This window comes from Mesoplodon mirus (assembly GCF_964341445.2).
Source record: "Mesoplodon mirus genome assembly, chromosome: 6".
Lineage (NCBI taxonomy): Eukaryota > Metazoa > Chordata > Mammalia > Artiodactyla > Ziphiidae > Mesoplodon > Mesoplodon mirus.
In genome coordinates, this window is record NC_138982.1 from 146,959,915 (window position 1) to 146,978,958 (window position 19,044).

Here is a 19,044-nt window from a genome sequence, read left to right on the forward strand (position 1 = left end):
GATTGGGCAGCTGAAGCCAGGACCTGGGCTGGGAGCCGGGCACATGCAGGGTGGCCAGGAGGAGTGGCAGGGAGAGCCATGCGAGGGGACACGGGGAGGGAGCCCGTAAGAGACCTGACGGCAGGAGGGGGGAGTCGCTGAAATGCTGCCACCGCAGACCCAGGGTAGCAGAGGGGTCGGGGTGGTGGTGGGGGTGAGGCCAACACGGACCTCTGGCTCCACCACTGAGAATGGACATGATGTGTCCTTAAGCTAGGAAGGCAAAGAGAAAACAGGTAATTCCAGGGAGAATTCGATTGGCAGGACCAGGAGTGTTTTAAGGGGAAAAGGCAAGTGAAATCACAGCAGGTAGAGCAACTCTCACTCCGAAAATGCAATCCTGCATCTGTCTTCACCTCCTCTGACTCCACCCATCTTCCCTGCAAACAGACGTGTTAATCCACACTCGCGATAAAGCCAGTTAGGGCAGGAGGCACTTAGGAGGCCCCGGGCTGCTGACCTGGTGCAGGAGATGCCCACTCTCCCCGCGTGGCCCAGATCCAAGAGGCCCTTGGCCAGGTTCTCCTCTGCAATGGGGCACTCTGCGCTGGGCGCCAGTGCCCTCAGCCGGTCGTTCGTGTCCATACAGCAGGGTGCCGCAGGGAAGGCCCGCATCTGGCGCCTCAGTTTCTTCCGGGCTGCAACACCTTCCCTCCACCTAGAGGAGAGACCAAAGTATCATCACTGGATGTTTTTGCCATGGGGACAAGGCAAAAACACCTCCAGCATTAACATGGGAAACATTTTCTGCCAGTATGTTTAGGTCTTTTTCAGCAACAGATCTCAGACTGAGAAATGGATCAGAACTGAAACTCAAGGTATGGGGGATGCATGATAACGAATGAGTGGTGGGCAACGGACCTACTGAACTTTAGAGTGAATGCTGGGCTTCCCTGGTGGCGCAGTGGGTAAGACTCTGCACTCCCAATGCAGGGGGCTGGGTTCGATCCCTGGTCAGGGAACTAGATTCCACATGCATGCCACGACTAAGAGCTTGCCCATGCCGCAACTAAGGAGCCAGTGAGCCGCAAATAAGGAGCCTGCGAGCCGCAACTAAGGAGCCCGCATGCCACAACTAAGACCTGGTGCAACCAAATAAATTAATTAATTAAAAATAAAGAGTGAACAATCTCTGGAGGCCAACTTGCCAATCTGGATACAAACACAGATCCATATACCCTTTGACCCAGCAGACACCACCGACAGGATTCTCTCTCCAGACATGTGTGCACCTGTGTGAAATGTCTGTACAAGGATGCCACTGCAGCACTCTTTGTCACAGCTAGAGAGAGAAAGCCATGTGAAAGTCTACCAGTGGGACGAGGCAGGTCATCTACCATGTGCTCTGGCAACGCCACCTCAGTGCACTGACGGCACTGGGGAGAGGCCACCGTGCTGCTGCAGTCAGGTCTCCGGTGTCACCGAGAGTCGAGAGAAGTCTGGCACAGAGTAGGGAATGTGCTCCCCCCTGTGCCGACCACCATACAAAGGTCAGAGGTTCTCGTGGGATGGAGACTCATTTCTCACTGAATCCCCTTTTACACGGCTGCAACTGTCAAGTACACTATTACTTTCTTTAAATGTTATCATGAAATGAATCATCATATAACATACGTAACACATGTACACCCATTTTAAAGATTAATGATAAATCAAACACCCACAGCCTTCCATGCAGTTGAGAATGGGTGGCCAAGACCAGCACCTGATGCCCACGGGCCCTGCTCAGTCACACACCCTCTCATTCCCAAAGGTAACCACTATGCCGGGTTTATGTTTGTTATTTTCCTTCTTTAGGGTTGTACTACTATATACAAATCCAAAACAACCCATTTAGTTTGAATATACAGTTTGTATGTTGCACACATTTCCCTAAGAATTGCTTTTTTCACTATAAATTATGTTTCAGAAATTCATCCATGTGGGTGCATACAGCTATCATTTGGCTTGTTCGTGGCCCTCTCCCTGTGTCTAGCACACTGGGTAAACAGCAGAAGGCTACCTATAAATATCTGTCGAAATATAGAGCGGTCCCCCCACCCCAATCTAATTCTTTACTTAGTTTATACCCTTTAGGAAGGAACATGTTACATGTGCGTATTATCAGCTGTTTCTGAAAGTATAATCTTTGTAAAAGACTCTCCCTGTATGCATTGATTTTATCTGTAAGGACATGGGACTCACCGCTGGAGATACTTGCAGAAGCACTGAACTTCCTGGAGGGTCTCTTTTGCAGTCTGGAAAATTTCCTCCCCAAGAAACAAGTCCACCAGGTGGGCACAGACGTCCTCACAGCAGCGGGCCACGCGGAGCCTCTGCTGTGTCTCCACTGCACTCCTAGGGAAAAGGGCAATCAGCAAGAGAGACACTGCACCCAAGGCCCCACCCGGAGGGCCTGCCTTAAAAGCACGAGGCCACGGCCTTAATACTGAAATGTAATGATAGCTTTGCTGCAAGAAAAGCTTGAAGATTTTATTTTATATAATGCACAGACATCTGGAAATGTAGAGAAAAAAGAACTAAAGTGGTACAGGGTACAAGATGATACATCCAACAGGGCCCTTGTAAATAGTCAAGAGAGAACTCTGTATCTTATAGTTAGAAATTTAATTTTTTTTTTTTTTTTTTTTTTTTTTTTCTTTTTGCGGTATGCGGGCCTCTCACTGTTGTGGCCTCTCCCGTTGCGGAGCACAGGCTCCGGATGCGCAGGCCCAGCGGCCATGGCTCACGGGCCCAGCCGCTCCGCGGCATATGGGATCCTCCCAGACCGGGGCACGAACCCGTATCCCCTGCATCGGCAGGCGGACTCTCAACCACTGCGCCACCAGGGAGGCCCAGAAATTTAATTTTTAAATGACCATTGAGACAACTGAAATATCTTCTCATCAACAACATCTGATGTTTGCAATTAGAAATGTCTCAAGTATATGACAGCTGGCTACAGAGGCTGACAGCCTAAGGTCATGTGACAGTGGCCCTCAGATAAACCAGAATCTGAAAGAGACTTTTTACAACAAAATCCTGTCAACCAAGGGATCACAGAGGCCTTTATCAAATACATTTAGCCATTAAGCCAAAGAAGCCCAGACAGGCAAGACCCATTTCCGATAGCTGTCCTCTGTGGCGATGGAGACAGCCCTGGGCCGAGCTGTAGTCCAAGTCTTCTGGAACTGCAGAGAACAGCAGTTTCCCTGCACGTCAGTGAGTCCTAGGTTTTACTTATCTCTTAATACCCCTTCCTGGGATTAAGAACAGACAAACACCCATCATTTGTGAGGTCTCTTGCTTATAGTAAACAGTGAAATAAACTCCCAATTAATAGAAATGGAGAGAAATATTAATTAAGCAACATACTCTGCCTCCTGGCTATATTCCCCATCTGCACCAGGGGCTGCAGGCCTATCTCGGGGGAACTTAAACGCAAGGACAGATTTCCCAGCACAACTGAACCTCTTTCTTCCCTGAAGCTTGGCACTGAAATTTATAAAGTTCTTAAGTGAAATAGCTCAAAGGAATCTTTGAACATACGAAACAAAGGAAAGGATCTTCTACTGGAGAAAAACTAACGGTGAGTAACCTGGTGTGGGGAAGACCACCAGTGAATTCTTTTGCTAACAGACACATCCCCACGCCCAGGGCAGGGTCAACAAGGAGGATGAGAGTGAAAGCGAGGGCCTCCTTGGAAGCAACGCACACAAGAAGAGGGACAGCCTGTTAGTGTTTGGCTAACCAGAAGATATGCTCCTTGTCAAAATGAAAGCCAGCTAGCGTGAACTGGACCAGCCTGGCCACGGTGCCTCTAACCCTCCTCCCACCCGCCCAGCCGCCTCACATTGCAGGCACCAGCGCTTCACTTACTTCAACTCCTGGGAGCAGGTTTCCCTCACACGTTCTGTCACCACGAGCTCTGTCAGCTCTGCAGCTAGGTCCTGGCTCAGCTGAGTTAACACCAGTTCTCTCTCTTGTTTCAACCTAAGGGAAAAGGAAAAAGAGCACAAGAAATAACAGTCGTCTCACTCTGTGACCTTGCGAGTGGGGATTTGAGTTGTGCTGCCTGACCCCTCCGGCAGGCCTGACACCTCTGGTTCCACCAGACAGGCCACACAGCCATACCCACTCCAGTTCCCTGACCACCCCCCCCCACCCCCTCTGGCTGCGGAGGGGCTGCTGCTTACAAGGTGGGACCTGCCGGCTCCCTGGGCCACAGTGTATGAAGGCGCAGGGTGAGCCGTGGGTCTGGTACGAGTGCTGTGGGCAAAAGCGAGAGCATCCTAGGCCAGGGCAGGCTCTCCCCTTGTCCACCCCCCCCACCCCCCACGTGCACTGCAGGGATGAGACACCCTCACCTCTCTTCTTCAGCCCGCCGCCTCTCTTCCTCTTTTCGCTCCCTTTCCTTAGTCACTTCTTCAGTTGCAATGTGCCTCAGAATGCCCATGGTTGCAGCTGTTAACAGCTCCTCCATAGCAGCATTGGAAACACTAGACAGAGCAAAGTGGACATTGCTCTAAATAAATAATAAAAGCCACACAAACCGTATTACTAGACTTCTAATACTAGCAAGGGAAAAAATACCTATTTGCCTTCCAGCATAAAAATCAAGCCCATGGTTAGGAACACACACCCTGTCAAAACTGACTCAGGAAAAAAAGAAAATCTGAATAAACCTATAACTAGTTAAGAGATTGACTCAGTATTTAAAAACATCTTCCAGCATAGAAAAATCCAGGATGAGAGGGCTTCACTGGCAAATTCTACCAAACACTTAGAGAAGAACTAACACCAACCCTTCTCAAACTCTTCGAAAAAACCGAGGCACAAGGAACACTTCCTAACACCTCTAGGAGGCCAGCATTCCCCCGATCTGATACCAAAGCCAGACAAAAACACCACAAGAAAACTAGTGACCAATATCCCTTGTGGACGGTGAAGTAAAAATCCATAACAAAATACTAGCAAGCCAAAATTAAGCAATATACTGAAAGGATTATACACTACCAAGTGTATAATCTCACACTACCAAGAGAGATTTATTCCTGGAATGCAACAAATGAAAATCAATGTAATACAACCACATTAATAAACTGAAGGGGACAAAACCCACAAAATCATCTCAATTAATGCAGAGACAGCATATGACAAATTCAATACCATTTCATGATACAAACACTCAATAAATTAGGAAGAGAAGGGAACTTTCTCAAAATGATAAAGACCATATATGAAACACCCACAGCTAACATCATATTCACTCGTGAAAGATAGAAAGCTTTCCCTCTAAGACAGTAACAAGACAAGAGTGCCCTATCTGCCATTTCTATTCAACACCGTATTGAAAGTTATAGCCAGAGCAATTAGACAAGAAAAATAAAAACATCCAAACTGGAAAGGAAGAAGAAAACTATGTGTATTCACAGATGACAGGATCTTGTATGTAGAAAATCCTAAGGGATCCACTCAAAAGCTATTACAATAAAAAAAAGTTCAACAAGATTGGAATATAAGGATCAACACTCAAAACTCAATGGCATTTCTATTCACGAGCTATGAACATTCTGAAAGTGGAATTGAGGAAACAATTCCATCTACAATAGCGACAAAAAGAATAATATAATTAGGAACAACCTTAACCAAAGAAACAAAAGACTTGTACAATAAAAATTATAAAACGTTGCTGAAAAAAATTAAGGAAGACATAAACAAATGGAAAGACATCCATGTTCATGGACTGGAAGACTTCATATTGTTAAGATGCCAGTACTACCCAAAGTAATCTACAGATTCATTGGAACCACCATCAAAATCCCAACATAACTTTTTGCAGAAGTAGAAAAACCCATCCTAAAATTCTTATGAAATTTAAAGGGTCTCCAAATAGGGAAACAGCCTTCAAAGAGAAACAAAGCTGAAACAAAGCTGAAGGACTCGCACTTTGTGATTTCAAAACTTACAACTTACTACGAAGTTATAGTAATAAAATCAAAACAACATGGTACTACCATAAAAACAGACATATAGGGCTTCCCTGGTGGCGCAGTGGTTGAGAGTCCACCTGCCGATGCAGGGGACACGGGTTCATGCCCCGGACCGGGAAGATCCCACATGCCGCGGAGCGGCTGGGCCCGTGAGCCATGGCCGCTGAGCCTGCGCGTCCGGAGCCTGTGCTCCGCAACGGGAGAGGCCACAACAGTGAGAGGCCCGCGTACCACCGAAAAAAAAAAAAAAAAAAAAAAAAAAAAGACTAGATGCTTAAAGTGTTCCACAAAATCAGCTTTATAAAATTTAAAAGTGTAGTTTGAAATGTCTAAGGAAATTTCATCATGGTGTTAAATGTAAATGGTATAAAATGTTTAAGGGAATTTAATCTGTCAAATTTATAAACTGTGACTTAATCCAAGATCAAGTAAAGTGAGTGTTTTTATTTTTTAACAGAGAAGGAACTAATTATTACTAGATTTTTTTTATTACTAGATTTTTGATCACATTTAAAGTTGAAAGAAAAACAGGTTTCTAATTTACAACTTTAATAAACCTAATGCTACTCAAAAATCATACACACATAGAAACTACCTGCAAACGACAAACACAGGTCAGGAACGTGAGAGACTATACCCACCAGCGAGCAGGACCGACACTGAAGCCTGTACAAAGGGGTAGCTGTGATCTCTTGTTGAAGACTGAGAGCAGCTTTATGAAAGGTAGCATCTGGAGGGAGTGCAGACAGCCTCAGAGCAGGAGAGGCACCGCACTTACCCCAGGGCTGTGGCTGCGAAGGCCGCCCCAGCGGCGCCAACTTCCTCGCAGTCCCTCTGAAGAACCTCCTGGATGAGCTCATCCACCACCTGCACCAGGTCCTAAGCAGAGGGCAGACGGGGGTCAGGAGCACTGGCTGGGGAAACGCCGCCTAGATCCAGACCCAGCTTATCACCAAGCAATCTGCCTTCATGGCCTAAGGTACTGAAGGTCTTCACGGAACCACAGAGACATCATGGACCGTCCGCCCAGCTCAGAAATCCCTCCAAAACCTCATCACTGGAAGCTGTTTGAAGGCGTCTAATGACCTTACACGGGGGTCGGCTGTGCGCTCCTGGAAAGGGTTCCTGCTGATAACCAGAGAGGAGCCTTCTGGACATGCCAGGACAAGCCTGCTGTCTGCTCAACGACGGCCATTCAGACGGCCACAGTGCCGCACCCCAACGTCACACGGCCCCAGCTTCTGTGGCCCTTCCTCACTCCCCACCTCAGGCCTCCTTGATCCCCCAGTGGGGTGGTGCCCAGTGCCTGCCCAAGCAACAGGGTGGCGAGATCAAGTCACACGGCCTGTGTGGTGGGTAGGCCCTGCTCGGCCCCGGGGCCACCTGTCAGACGCATGCTGACCCCAGGGACACCCCAGGGACACAGACAGTGGTCAGACTGGACATCAGAGGCAGCTGGATGTTGCCCACGACGGGCCCTCAGAGCCCTGACAGGAAGGTTCCTTACCTCGTCCGAGTACACAGGCGCAGACTTCGGGGGAAGGAGCTCCAGCTGCACGGGGGGCTGCACGGGGGGCTGGAAGAGGCTGGGTGCCATGCTCAAGGGCAGTGCCGGGAGGTGTGGAGGAGAAGCTGGCACAGGGGTGGGCAGGGGCTGCAGGAGGAGAGCCGGGGGGGCCTCGTCCCCCTCCGTACTGCACTCCTCTCCTCTCCCTACACCTGGAAGGAACAGGCAAACGTGGGCACCGAGGACAAGCCCTGGCCACCCTCCCCAAGCAGACCACCACAGGGCGCCTCCTGAGCCACGAGCCGGGGGACCGTGTGCGCTTCACCCGTGGGAACAAAGCACTGTGGCGCCAGGGGGCCGTTCAGGCAGCACCGAGCTGGTGTCGCCGGGCCCCAGGATGAGGCCTCCTAGAGGGGAGCAGAGCTGGCGCCCCCCCTGAGGCCGCAGCCTCACCCACCTGCCACGTCCAAGCCGGGTCTCTGGGCGCCCGCGGGCAGCTCCGCAGCAAGGCTGTCCCCGACGTACTTGTTCTGGGAGTTGAAGCTGCACACGGGGGTGTGACGGAGGACAGGGGGTAATGGCCCTCCATTCACGATCTCCCCAACGGACACCGTCAGCTTCCTGGTAATAAACACCGACTTCCTGGCCTTGGATAAACCCTCTGGTTCCAGGAACGAGGACCGGTTCAGCTCGACACAGCTACCCAGACCACAGAGAACCCACGGAGAGGCGTTACACAGGCGAGAGGCCACCCTTCACCTCCTCAGTGCCCTGCAGTCACTGTGTCGCCAGAAGGCCACGTGGAAATGAGGGGAGGCAGCAAAGGCCCAGCCCAAGGCCCAGCCCACGGCATCCCCCACTGCCAGTGTTTCCTTCTGACACGGGAGCCGCCTGGCCTCACTGTTAGCAGCCCCAGGTGCAGCAACGCTCCCCTACATGCTCCCAGCTCATCCCGTGAGGGCAGGTCTGCAGGCAGCAGACGGGGCCGGGGCTGAGGAGCCAGAGGAGGATGGGTTCAGGGAAACCCCGGATCCGGACACGACAGGCTACAGGTTATGGAGCCATTTTCTGGGAGAGGGTCCACAAGTCCCACCACGTTCTCAAAACTCTGACTGCAGCAGAGGAGACGCCCTGGCCTGGCCAGAGAGCCCATCTTCAGGGACAGAACAAGGAAGGCCCCAAGCTCGACCATCAGCTTCCTGAGTAACTTGGGAAAAGTCAGGAAGAGTCTGAACCCTAACCTGCTGACGAACAGCGAGTGACCTGGGGACATCCCCGCGGTTCTGAGCCTCGCCTGCTCCCCTGCACCCCAGGCCGTGGAACATGCCTTCTCCAGGGCCTGGCGCACAGCTGGCACTTCCCAGCCTTCCCAGAGTTAAAAGGGAGAAAAGGAGAGAGGCCCGGCGGTTCGGGCCTCGGTGCTTACCCGTCGGAGACAGTGAGGCCGTGGCAGCTGAGGAAGTCTGTGGCCTCCTCTCCGTCTCTGAAGAGCAGCATGCGCACCACGCCATCCAGGGGAAAGGTGGTGGAGCGCTGAGTGCTCGCCGTGTATGCCACGTTGAGCGCTCGGAGCGCGTCCTTGCGGATCTGAGAGAAGCCAAGTCACTGAGTCGCAGAGGGTCAGGCACTCCATGACCGCAGGCGGCTCAGTCCCTCTGGAAAGCACCCCGGTTCCCAAGCTTAGCGCTCATCGGGCCGTCTGCTCAGCAGAATGCCCAGAAATGATGCAAAGCAAACGGTTTCATATATGGAAAAGGCTGGGCCATGAAGGCTTTATTTATTAAAAAAACTAGAAAACCAACCACCCACCAGCAGGGCAGGGAGAGTACACTGTGCATCCTCCACTCAACAGAAAGCTGTACAGCTGCTAAAGATTACTGCAGAGATGATGGAATGCCATGGAAAGTGTGTGACATGAAACTGAGTAAAAGTCAGAGAGAAAGTTGCTTCACAGCATCACACTGAGCATTTTAAACACGTGGACAGAGGGAACCATGAAGGCACTGGCAGGTTAGTTTGATCCCAGGACCCCGGTGGCCCTGCTCCTCCTCTTCAGTGGGCTTTAAGCAATTCAACCTGGATCTAGTGTTCCTTCAAGGCTGGCATGCACGTCCATGCTGAGTGTCCAGCCGTGAACAGACAAGACCCCTGTCCTCACGGAGCGGACGTGGCAGGAGACACCAACACTGAACAAAATGAACGTACAAACTGCACAGTGCGTTTAACGGTGATAGTGTGACAGCAAGAACAGCTGAGGAGGAGGACAGGGAGCACTCTGCCGAGAAGGGCAGCCCAGCCTGGCGTTGGGGGAGGGGAGCGCTGTACACTCTGTGAGCAGAAGGAAGAGCCGGGAGGACAGCAAGCGCAAAGGCCCTGAGGCAGGCGCCTGCTGGGGGCTGGGGGGGCTGGGGTGGAGCCAGGGAAGGCAGGAGAGGAGATGAGGTCCAGGAGACAATGGGCCACTGTGGGCCACTGTTAGTGAAACACTTTGTCTTTCTAAAGAAAAACACTTAGATTTCTTTTGAGTTTAAAATTATTAAAATGGGTACAAATGGTCGACTATCACTGGTATTTATCAACGGCACAAAGTTCCCCAAGCTGCACGTTGTTAGAAATCTTTTCATTTGTTCCAGAATTTCAGTTCTCTTGGAAACTGTCAGATCTAACAATGAGCAAACTTGCAGAAGACTTTGCCTGGGATGATGGTGGGTTTAGTCGCTGTTTACAGGAGGACTTGTGACCAAAAAAGAAAAATGACCTGGAGTCACAAAACCAGCCAGGCAGGTTCCTGAGATCTCCCAGGCAAGCTCCTCCCCACCCAGCAGCCGCCAGGGGCTCCCAGCAAGGACTCCAGGCGGCATTCTCCCGGCGGCGTTCCCCCACCACCACCCCGCCCGCCAGCAGCTGCGGGACAGCACAGGGGCGTGCTGTGTGAGGTGGGCATGCAGCCTGCTCTGTTATCGTCCCCAAGTGCTTCAGAAGGTGAAGACCTGACTCTGGAAATCTGAGACCAGGAGTTCACACTCTATGCTAATCCTGAGGTAAGAGACTGGTCTTGCCCCATCTTTGTAATCCCAGTGCAACAAAGAGCAGGCACTTTAGATATTTACCGAAATGAATTTAGCAACATCAAGCTCACTCCAAAAATGAAGACTGATAACCCTAATAAGTTCTAGGTTAGGGGAATGTGCATGCAGTTTGCTTTTTGGCTTCTTTGTTTCCATGGAAGATGATAGTTCTGAACGCAAGTTATCATTCTGAAGAGATCTCTCTCATCTGAACCAGAAGAACAGTATTGCCCACTGCACAGCCTTTCCATCGGTGATCAACTGTGCCAACCCCATAAACAGGTAACAGCAGTATCCCCTCAGGGGCTGCTGCACAAGACTTAGCCCAGGACCCGCTGAGATGCTCCTGTCATAAAGAAGCTCTTAAATGTCACAAGTAGCAACCAGCTTTCATCAATTCTGCAAGTACAGTGTCAGTACTCACCTGATTAAAGTAACAGTGCAGAAGACAAGCATTCAGATAAGAAGCTGATTGGACCAGTTTGAAAAATCGCACAAAATTATTACTGTTCAACGCAGCAAAAGCCTGAACAGCAAATTTCACTTCAGAGGAGTTTCTAACGGCAGGATGGAACTGCTGCACTTCCCTGTTAATTAAAGGAGATGAAAGGGGTTAGAATTTCATCTTTAATTAGACAAAATTTCCATGAAAATAGATCTGACAATAAAACAGATTTCAACTATACTGAAAAAGAAGGTCTTGATATGGTCACATGTGCCAATATGTTCACGGTTTACCAATGTCAAAGCCACCACTCTTGGGCTGGATCGGTAGCAAAGGTTTTCTTTAAAAAGATGATGAGGGACTTCCCTGGTGGCACAGTGGTTAAGAATCCACCTGCCAACGCAGGGGACACGGGTTCGAGCCGTGGTCCAGGAAGATCCCACATGCCGCGGAGCAACTAAGCCCGTGCGCCACAACTATTGAGCCTGCGCTCTAGAGCCTGTGAGCCAAACTACTGAGCCCGCGCGCCACAACTACCAAAGCCCGCACGCCTAGAGCCTGTGCTCCACAACAAGAGAAGCCACCGCAATGAGAAGCCCGCGCACCACAACAAAGAGTAGCCCCCGCTCACCGCAACTAGAGGAAGCCCACGCGCAGCAACAAAGACCCAACACAGCCAAAAATAAATAAATTAATTAATTTTTAAAAAAGATGAATAATAAACAAATTGAAGCAATAATTTAAGAATTGATTATCAAAGAGTTACTTTAATGCCAACTGACTGCCAGCTGTGTTTGAAGATGACGTCTAAGAAAGTTTAACTTTGTTTTGTTTATAAATAAACTGATGTGGGGACTTCCCTGATGGTCCAGTGGTTAGGAGTCCACGCTCTCTCTGCTGAGGGGCCCGGGTTCCATCCCTGGTCGGGGAACTAAGATCCCACAAGCCGTGCAGTGTGGCCGAAAAAAAAATTATTAATTATTCAAGAATAACTCAAGATAGGGGACAAATGCCTATTATATACAAAAAGACCACACAGCCATTTTCCCTAACTAGTTTATCTCCAAGGCTTAATTTAAAATCAATCACACACCTACATATTCTGCAAGCTGAAAAAGAGTTTCAGCATAAATAAGGGAAACTTGGAATCCAGTTTACCAACGACAGGAATGGAAGGCTAGTGGACCCTAACATATTTCTCATATTAATGTCTACAGATAGATCAGGGCGAGGTTTAAGATTCATTCTTAATATCCCACCCTTAGCATTTGTTTCACACGATTTTTTCCTCTCCTGTGACTTAGACCTTGGACGAGGTCTGTGTGCACATGCATACGAGGAAACACGCTGGCAGCTCTGATAGGGGACCCTGAGCTTTCCTGTCCGAGTTCACTCGCCTCCTCTGCTCAAACAGCAGATTCCTGCCTCGTGCTCTCCCACTGACAAGGAGAACCCGTCCTCAGAAAGGGCCCGGGGCCCGCTCTGGATGCACCGGCGCCAGCAGGCATCCCCAGCCCTCTGCTCCCAGTGCCTCAGCCCCAGGGGCTGCACAGCCGAGCCCAGCTTCCTCACTAATGTCCCGGCGTTCGACACCACAGAAAACTCAGTGCTCCCAGCACCGCTAACCCTAAGTGCCCTCTTCCTGGTTAAAGCCTGCCTTTCCCTGTGGCTCAGGCTGGCTTCTGCCCTGGGAAGTTCACCTTAGGATGTCCCCCTTGTTGAGGCTGAGCAGCACGTTGTAGCCCTGGAACTCCGCCTCGCTGGCGCAGAGCACGCCCTTGCTCCTCAGGTCCTGGTACATCTCCTTCAGGCTCTGGAGGCACTTGGTCGTGTTCTCGTCGTTGATCTTGGCGTCAAAGGAGGACATGGGCTCCTCACACATGAAGTGGGCGCAGTGGATGTGAAAGCGGGTGCACTTCTCAATCAGAGACACCGTCACTGGGTCACACAGGTGCTGCTGCGTGATGTCCTGGACACGAGCGAGGCGGAAAATTACACGTGCACACGCGCCGTACGCACACACGCACACACACCTTACACACGTTTCTCGTATACACAGAGATCTCATTAACATATTCCCGTGCATAAGAATCAGCTATTAGAAAAATCGCGCTTATTACCTGAATTTTTCAGATTTCAATTTGAAACGAAGCCCATGAAGTACATTTTAACAGGACTTTGCAATGATTTTAAGTAACAGTATATTTTTTGTTACGGATGAAATATAACTGAGTAAAACGACAAGAACTCTCACTTTCACTCTGGGCTTCACAAGTGGCTGATACCTTCCGTATGCCCCGCATGCGGTTCCACACGAAGTCGTACCAGTCCCGCAGGCTGCCCTCCTTCTGGTCCATGATCTGGGTCACCAGGTAGTCCATGGTCCTGCTGAGCACCGCCGAGGGACGCAGCTCATGCGGCAGGGGCTCCTCCTGGTCTGCTGAGGAGCGGCTGTACTCCTTCACGGCTGCCGCGTGGTCCACCTGAGGGCAGGGAATAGAGACGAGCGGCTGGGTGGCAGGTGCTAGCCCAGCCTCCCAGCTGCTGTGCCCCAAAATGGGGAAAATCACACACACACACGCTTAAATAAGGTCGATACTACAGAATACAATTTTAAAACGTAGAATTTCTCTTTGAAGGTAACAATTAAAATTCAAAGACAAAATAGAGAAACTTGTTTTTGGCAAACATGACAAGAAGTGAAGATAAGAGACTATCACATCAACACACAGAGGAATTTAGTGAAGACACATCTGCTTGGCCCCAAGCACAGAGGTGTGACAGGTAAAAGACGTTAAAGATTCTAAAAGGTCTCAGCCACGCTCAAACACCAAATTAGGTCTACACGGACCAGAAATGGAGCCGGCAGGGAGGAGGGCGAGGTGGGGCAGGGGAGCAGCAGGGCCCGGGGAAGGCCCTCAAGAGTCTGGAGCTGCATCTTCCACCTGCAAGAAGAGGCTGAAGAGGTGCGGCTGAGGGTGGAGCAGAGACGCCCATAAGCCCAGGCCCCGGGCACCGGCTGTGAGCTGTCATCACCGTCTCCTGGGGCAGGAGCACTGGGCCTCTGCCTTGACAACTGCTGCCTCGCTGGGGGGGACCCTGAGTCAGGCGAAGGCAGCTGTGAGAAACCACCGGCCAGGGAAGGAGCAGACGCCCGCAAGCAAACTTAACAGAGAGCAGAAGAACCTAAAATGGTGCCGATTTCTGGGGAAACAACTGGGATCGTGCACTGACACATATTCAGGAACCTTAAGAAAGGTCACACATCTGATACAGCACTTCACGCGTAGGATCCATCAGAAGGAAGGAAGCTGAATACCTTAGAGGCATTACACACAGCATGCCCAACAGAATTCTTAGTAACACTGAAAAATCAGAAACAGCCCAATGACTGCAAAATGGGGAGTTTGGACAGAGCTACATAATCAAATAATATGCCTACATTCAAAATTTTGAATGCTTATAAAGACTTTACCATAACAAAAGAAAATGCTCCTGATAAAATTTTAAGTGAAAAAGATTCATACAAAATCATAGCTACAGCATCATCTCAAATGCACAAAATATAAACATAAAAAAGGACAGGAATAAAACTGTGAAAAGAAAAAATGGGAAAATTTAATTTATGAAACAAATCTGTGTCTATTTCTTTTCTTTTTTTTTTTTTTTGCGGTACGCGGGCCTCTCACCGTTGTGGCCTCTCCCGTTGCGGAGCACAGGCTCCGGGCGCGCAGGCTCAGCGGCCGTGGCTCACGGGCCCAGCCGCTCCGTGGCATGTGGGATCTTCCTGGACCGGGGCACGAACCCGTGTCCCCTGCATCGGCAGGCAGACTCTCAACCACTGCGCCACCAGGGAAGCCCTGTGTCTATTTCTTTAGGGAACTATGGTCCAGTCACCTTATGCAAGACTGCTTCCTACACACCTCACAATGCAGACAATGGAACATGACTGTTCATAGCACATCCCCACTACCCTCTAGAAAAGTAAACACCAGACCAAATATGGACAGAAAGGACCAGTGCAGCCTTCCCTCCCCTGCACACGCCCCTCCACCCCAGTGATTAGTACGGACAGCAGCTTGGCGAGCACCCTGGGGGCGTGGCGCTCTACCTGGTCAGTGCCTGGGACCACTTCAAACACACTCAGCTGGCTCCGGGTCTCCCGCATGTATCGCTCCTTCTCGGGACACATATCCGGGCACGTCCCAACAAACGCCCTCGCTTTGTCCAAGTCGGTCCTTTTCACCCGAGCTGAAGGCATCAAGTAAAAAGTAAAAATGCACCACACAGTTACTAGGAAGTCAGAGAAGTGTACTTTCATAATGATAAAAGGAGAAATAAAAATAAACATCAAACTACAAAGGAAAAGAGAAATTTTAAAAACACTGGGCCTTAGAGAAAGGAAAGCACAGCCTACCACACCAGGTGACAGGCCATCAAGGCCCATGAAGACCCTCCAGGGTTTCTCCCCTTTCCAGATGGGTTTCCAACAATCACAGACCTTCAGGGCACTCTTTGGGGCGGGGTGGGGGGGGCGCACACGTGGGTGTTTATGGCTCCTATAATGACCTCAATGACACACAATCATGCTGCAGTAATTTTGTTAAAAGGATCAATTTGTTAAATGAAAATATTCAAAATTTGCCAGTATTCTAAAACTCTCAGTATTTCATCGTGTTTTTAGTATAACAGGAATCACATAATGGAAGTTACCTGGGTCCTGACCTAAATAAACCACTATGATGACCCACAGAATTAAATAGTTAACAAAAATATCTTTTAAATGAAATGGAATGCAACAACCTAAAATTTAAAACATTCACATCTTATTTTTATTTATTTTATTTATTTATTTATTTTTTTTTGTGGTACGCGGGCCTCTCACTGTTGTGGCCATTCCCGCTGCGGAGCACAGGCTCCGGACGCGCAGGCTCAGCGGCCATGGCTCATGGGCCCAGCCGCTCCGCGGCACGTGGGATCCTCCCGGACCGGGGCACGAACCCGTGTCCCCTGCATCGGCAGGCGGACTCTCAACCACTGCGCCATCAGGGAAGCCCTCTTATTTTTATTTTTAAAAATTCCAATATCTAGTAATAATTTTTTTTTGCAATATAAAAATCGCATGTCAATGACATAATGTATGATGGCAGGTTTTATTACCGTGTTAAGCAGACACTGTGATTGTTCCATTACAGCTTCTCCACAGAGGAAAACCCTACAGGTTACACTTACTTTTGAAAAAACTTTGCAAAGAAGGGTACATGTGCTGTTTTATTTTTGGTCACTGCACATATTGCTTAGTGTTAATAGGATACTTGCTTTTTGAGTAGGTTTTAAATACATTCGCGTGGGTCAACATTCCAAAGGTGTAACAATGTCCAAGACGGGACGCCCCCCTGCCTTGCTCCCCTGTCCTGACCATCAGCATGAGCGATCCTTTCTCACCTCCATGACTTTTACACACACGTAAGCAAGTACGCTTACGTACATACGGACACACACACACTTCCCCCTTTTCTGTACACAACTGGTAAACATTTCCCACGCCTTGCTTTTTCCACTTCACAATAAATACTGATCATTTTTCCATAAAGAAACTCCAGTCTTCTTTCAGGCTATTTAGAATCCCACTGTATGGACAGTCAGTTTCCAATCTCTGTCATCACAAACAACCTTGTGAGTGAATCGCACACACGTGGGGTAGTTTGTGGGATGCACTCCTGGAAGTGGAATTCTGGGTCAAAGGCGTGAGTGTCCCCAAGCCTGAAGACACTGCCAACTTGTCTCCCCGGGAGCACCCTGCCCAAGGATGCAGCGCTGGGGCCCGATGGGGAGATCCCGCCCTAGCGGGTGTGGTTTGCATCTCTCAATCTCTCGATGCTGTGTGACGGGCCAAGAGCATCTGCATCTTCCCATTTCTATTTTCCATGTTTAAGAGCCAACTCTTTTTTTTTTCAGCCACACCGAGCAGCTTGCGGGATCTTAGTTCCCCGACCAGGGATTGAACCCAGGCCCTCGGCAGTGAAAGCAGCGAGTCCTAACCACTGGACCGCCAGGGAAGTCCCAAGAGCTCTTGACACTTCCTTTTCTGAACCTCTCAGACCTTACTCGTTTTTCTACTGGATTTGGTCTTTTTCGTACTGACTCTACAGGACTTTCTGTACCTGGGAAATCAGCCCTTTGTCTGTGATGAGCTACAGATTTTTCCCCTGGATTGACGTCTTTTATTTGTGGTGATTTCTGTTAAATAGGAAGTTTTTATTTTTTTAACGTGTGCTTTCTCAATGTCTAAAAACTGCCCTTTTAAATTATTTAATCTAGCGTGGATCAATGGTTTGTTGGCTTTCTTCCGAAAATAAAATTACGTTACAAACACATCTGCACTATCTCCATCTCTACATTCACTGCCTCAGGAGACTAGAAAGCAACAGAGATCATACGTGCAGACTCAGCGGCAGTGGAGCCCACAGACGGAGGTCACCCCTTCCCTCATGGCTCCCGAGAAGACCGCCTCAGCCAAGACGCAGCCCCGTACCTTGCCGCATGACTCTGTCCCTCTGGTCAAGCAGGCGGTACTTCTCCTCGGATGTCTCAGCCACAGTACCTATCAGGGCACTGAGAGACGACACACACGGCCCAAGACCCTCGGAGCCCTCGGAGCCCTCGTCAAACGGGTCTCCCTCAAACTGAGGGGGCTTCAGAAGACTCGGCTTCTTCACTGGAGAGCTACAAGGAAGATGACATGCTAAGAGCTGTGTGTCCATCAGGCATTCGGGTCATGTCCACATCCGAACGCTTCCCTTATCCTCCAAGGTACCCTGCTCCTCTACAGCTGGGAAGCCCAGCGCTGAAGGGAGGCGGCTTTGACGACACTGGCGATGACCGTGAAGGCATTACTCATGCTGCGCATAATTCGTCTTCTTCAAGTGAGATGCGCCCGTTTAAACAGCTGAAATGAATTATCTGTAGACTTCTAACTCAAAGAAATGAAACTGAGAGTGGAATAAAAGAACGTTTTGACGCCATGAGGAAATACCACGCCTACACGTCTTCATACACAGCTCCCCCTCGGTAGAAGGATGTACTAAGAAGAACCGGGCGTTGTCTGTCAGCTTCCCCACGTTCTAGCTGGCTTTCAACATTCCATGAACTTGAATGTCAAAGAAGATGTAAGGAAAGGAGAAAACAAAGGCAAATCCGCAACTCAACTGTTGACTGCAAAACGTGAGGAAAACTATACATTGACCAAAATGTGTGAAGAAGGATTGAACAGAAGCAGGCCTGATGTGAAAGGAAGGTGAGGTCACACGGGAGGCTGAGGCCGCGAGCCAAGGGGAGGGAGGGAGGGAGGGAGGAGCCTTCGGGAACAGAGACTCCACACACACGGGGAGGTCTCTGAAGTGCACACCGAGTGCCAGACCTGGCCTGAGAGCTGTGCACACGGCTGCACGGTTGTAACAACTGCTAGAAGCGATTACTGGGAACACGTGCTTACAGCCAATCAGTGGTCGCCTGTACACGTATACATCAGACGGCTGACGACAGCACCTGCGTGGGCCGTGGGGCTGAGGGAGGGGAGGCGCCCGGGCCTCTTCAGGGCCGCCTCCGTCTTCCCCTGCCGCAGGCCCTCTTCCCCCCCTCCAGCCCCTACTCAGGTGTCAGCATATCACCCACTTCCCTTTCATGCTGCCATGCTGGCTATGAAATCCCTCCTGTTTCGTGAGAGGAGAAGTCACAGAACCCACTTGCCCTGTAAAACACAGGCGTTCGGAAGGACCAGCCGCACCTTTTACTCAGGCTGCCGGCTGCAGCCCTGGCCACGGGCTTGCCAAGCGAGGGGTGCTGAAAGGGTGTGTCCTCGGCGCCCGGGCCAGCTTCACCGTCACCTGGCTGCTTCTCCTTGAGGGAAAAGGGTTTCTTGTTGGGACCTGAGGACACAAGAGTCAGGACAGAGTTTATGATACACAAGTCACTCGACACTGGACTTTACTTTTTCTTGAAAAAGTGATATTG

At 50.0% G+C, this 19,044-nt stretch overlaps 1 protein-coding gene across 2 annotated transcripts in view; it reads right to left on the minus strand.

Annotated features, from left to right (window-relative positions):
- Positions 1–19,044, minus strand: part of MCM3AP (minichromosome maintenance complex component 3 associated protein) — a 41,631-nt gene that overhangs the window by 17,473 nt on the left and 5,114 nt on the right. For both annotated transcript variants that reach the window (XM_082625625.1, XM_082625624.1), the window contains exons 5-18: positions 18,818–18,959; positions 17,567–17,757; positions 15,143–15,282; positions 13,317–13,514; positions 12,732–13,000; positions 11,011–11,173; positions 8,945–9,105; positions 7,976–8,217; positions 7,519–7,730; positions 6,790–6,890; positions 4,386–4,517; positions 3,898–4,011; positions 2,224–2,376; positions 500–697 (exon numbers count right to left, since the gene is read on the minus strand). In XM_082625625.1, coding sequence (XP_082481751.1) covers positions 500–697; positions 2,224–2,376; positions 3,898–4,011; positions 4,386–4,517; positions 6,790–6,890; positions 7,519–7,730; positions 7,976–8,217; positions 8,945–9,105; positions 11,011–11,173; positions 12,732–13,000; positions 13,317–13,514; positions 15,143–15,282; positions 17,567–17,757; positions 18,818–18,959 — 2,416 coding nt within the window. The remainder of the gene's footprint in view (positions 1–499; positions 698–2,223; positions 2,377–3,897; positions 4,012–4,385; positions 4,518–6,789; positions 6,891–7,518; positions 7,731–7,975; positions 8,218–8,944; positions 9,106–11,010; positions 11,174–12,731; positions 13,001–13,316; positions 13,515–15,142; positions 15,283–17,566; positions 17,758–18,817; positions 18,960–19,044) is intronic.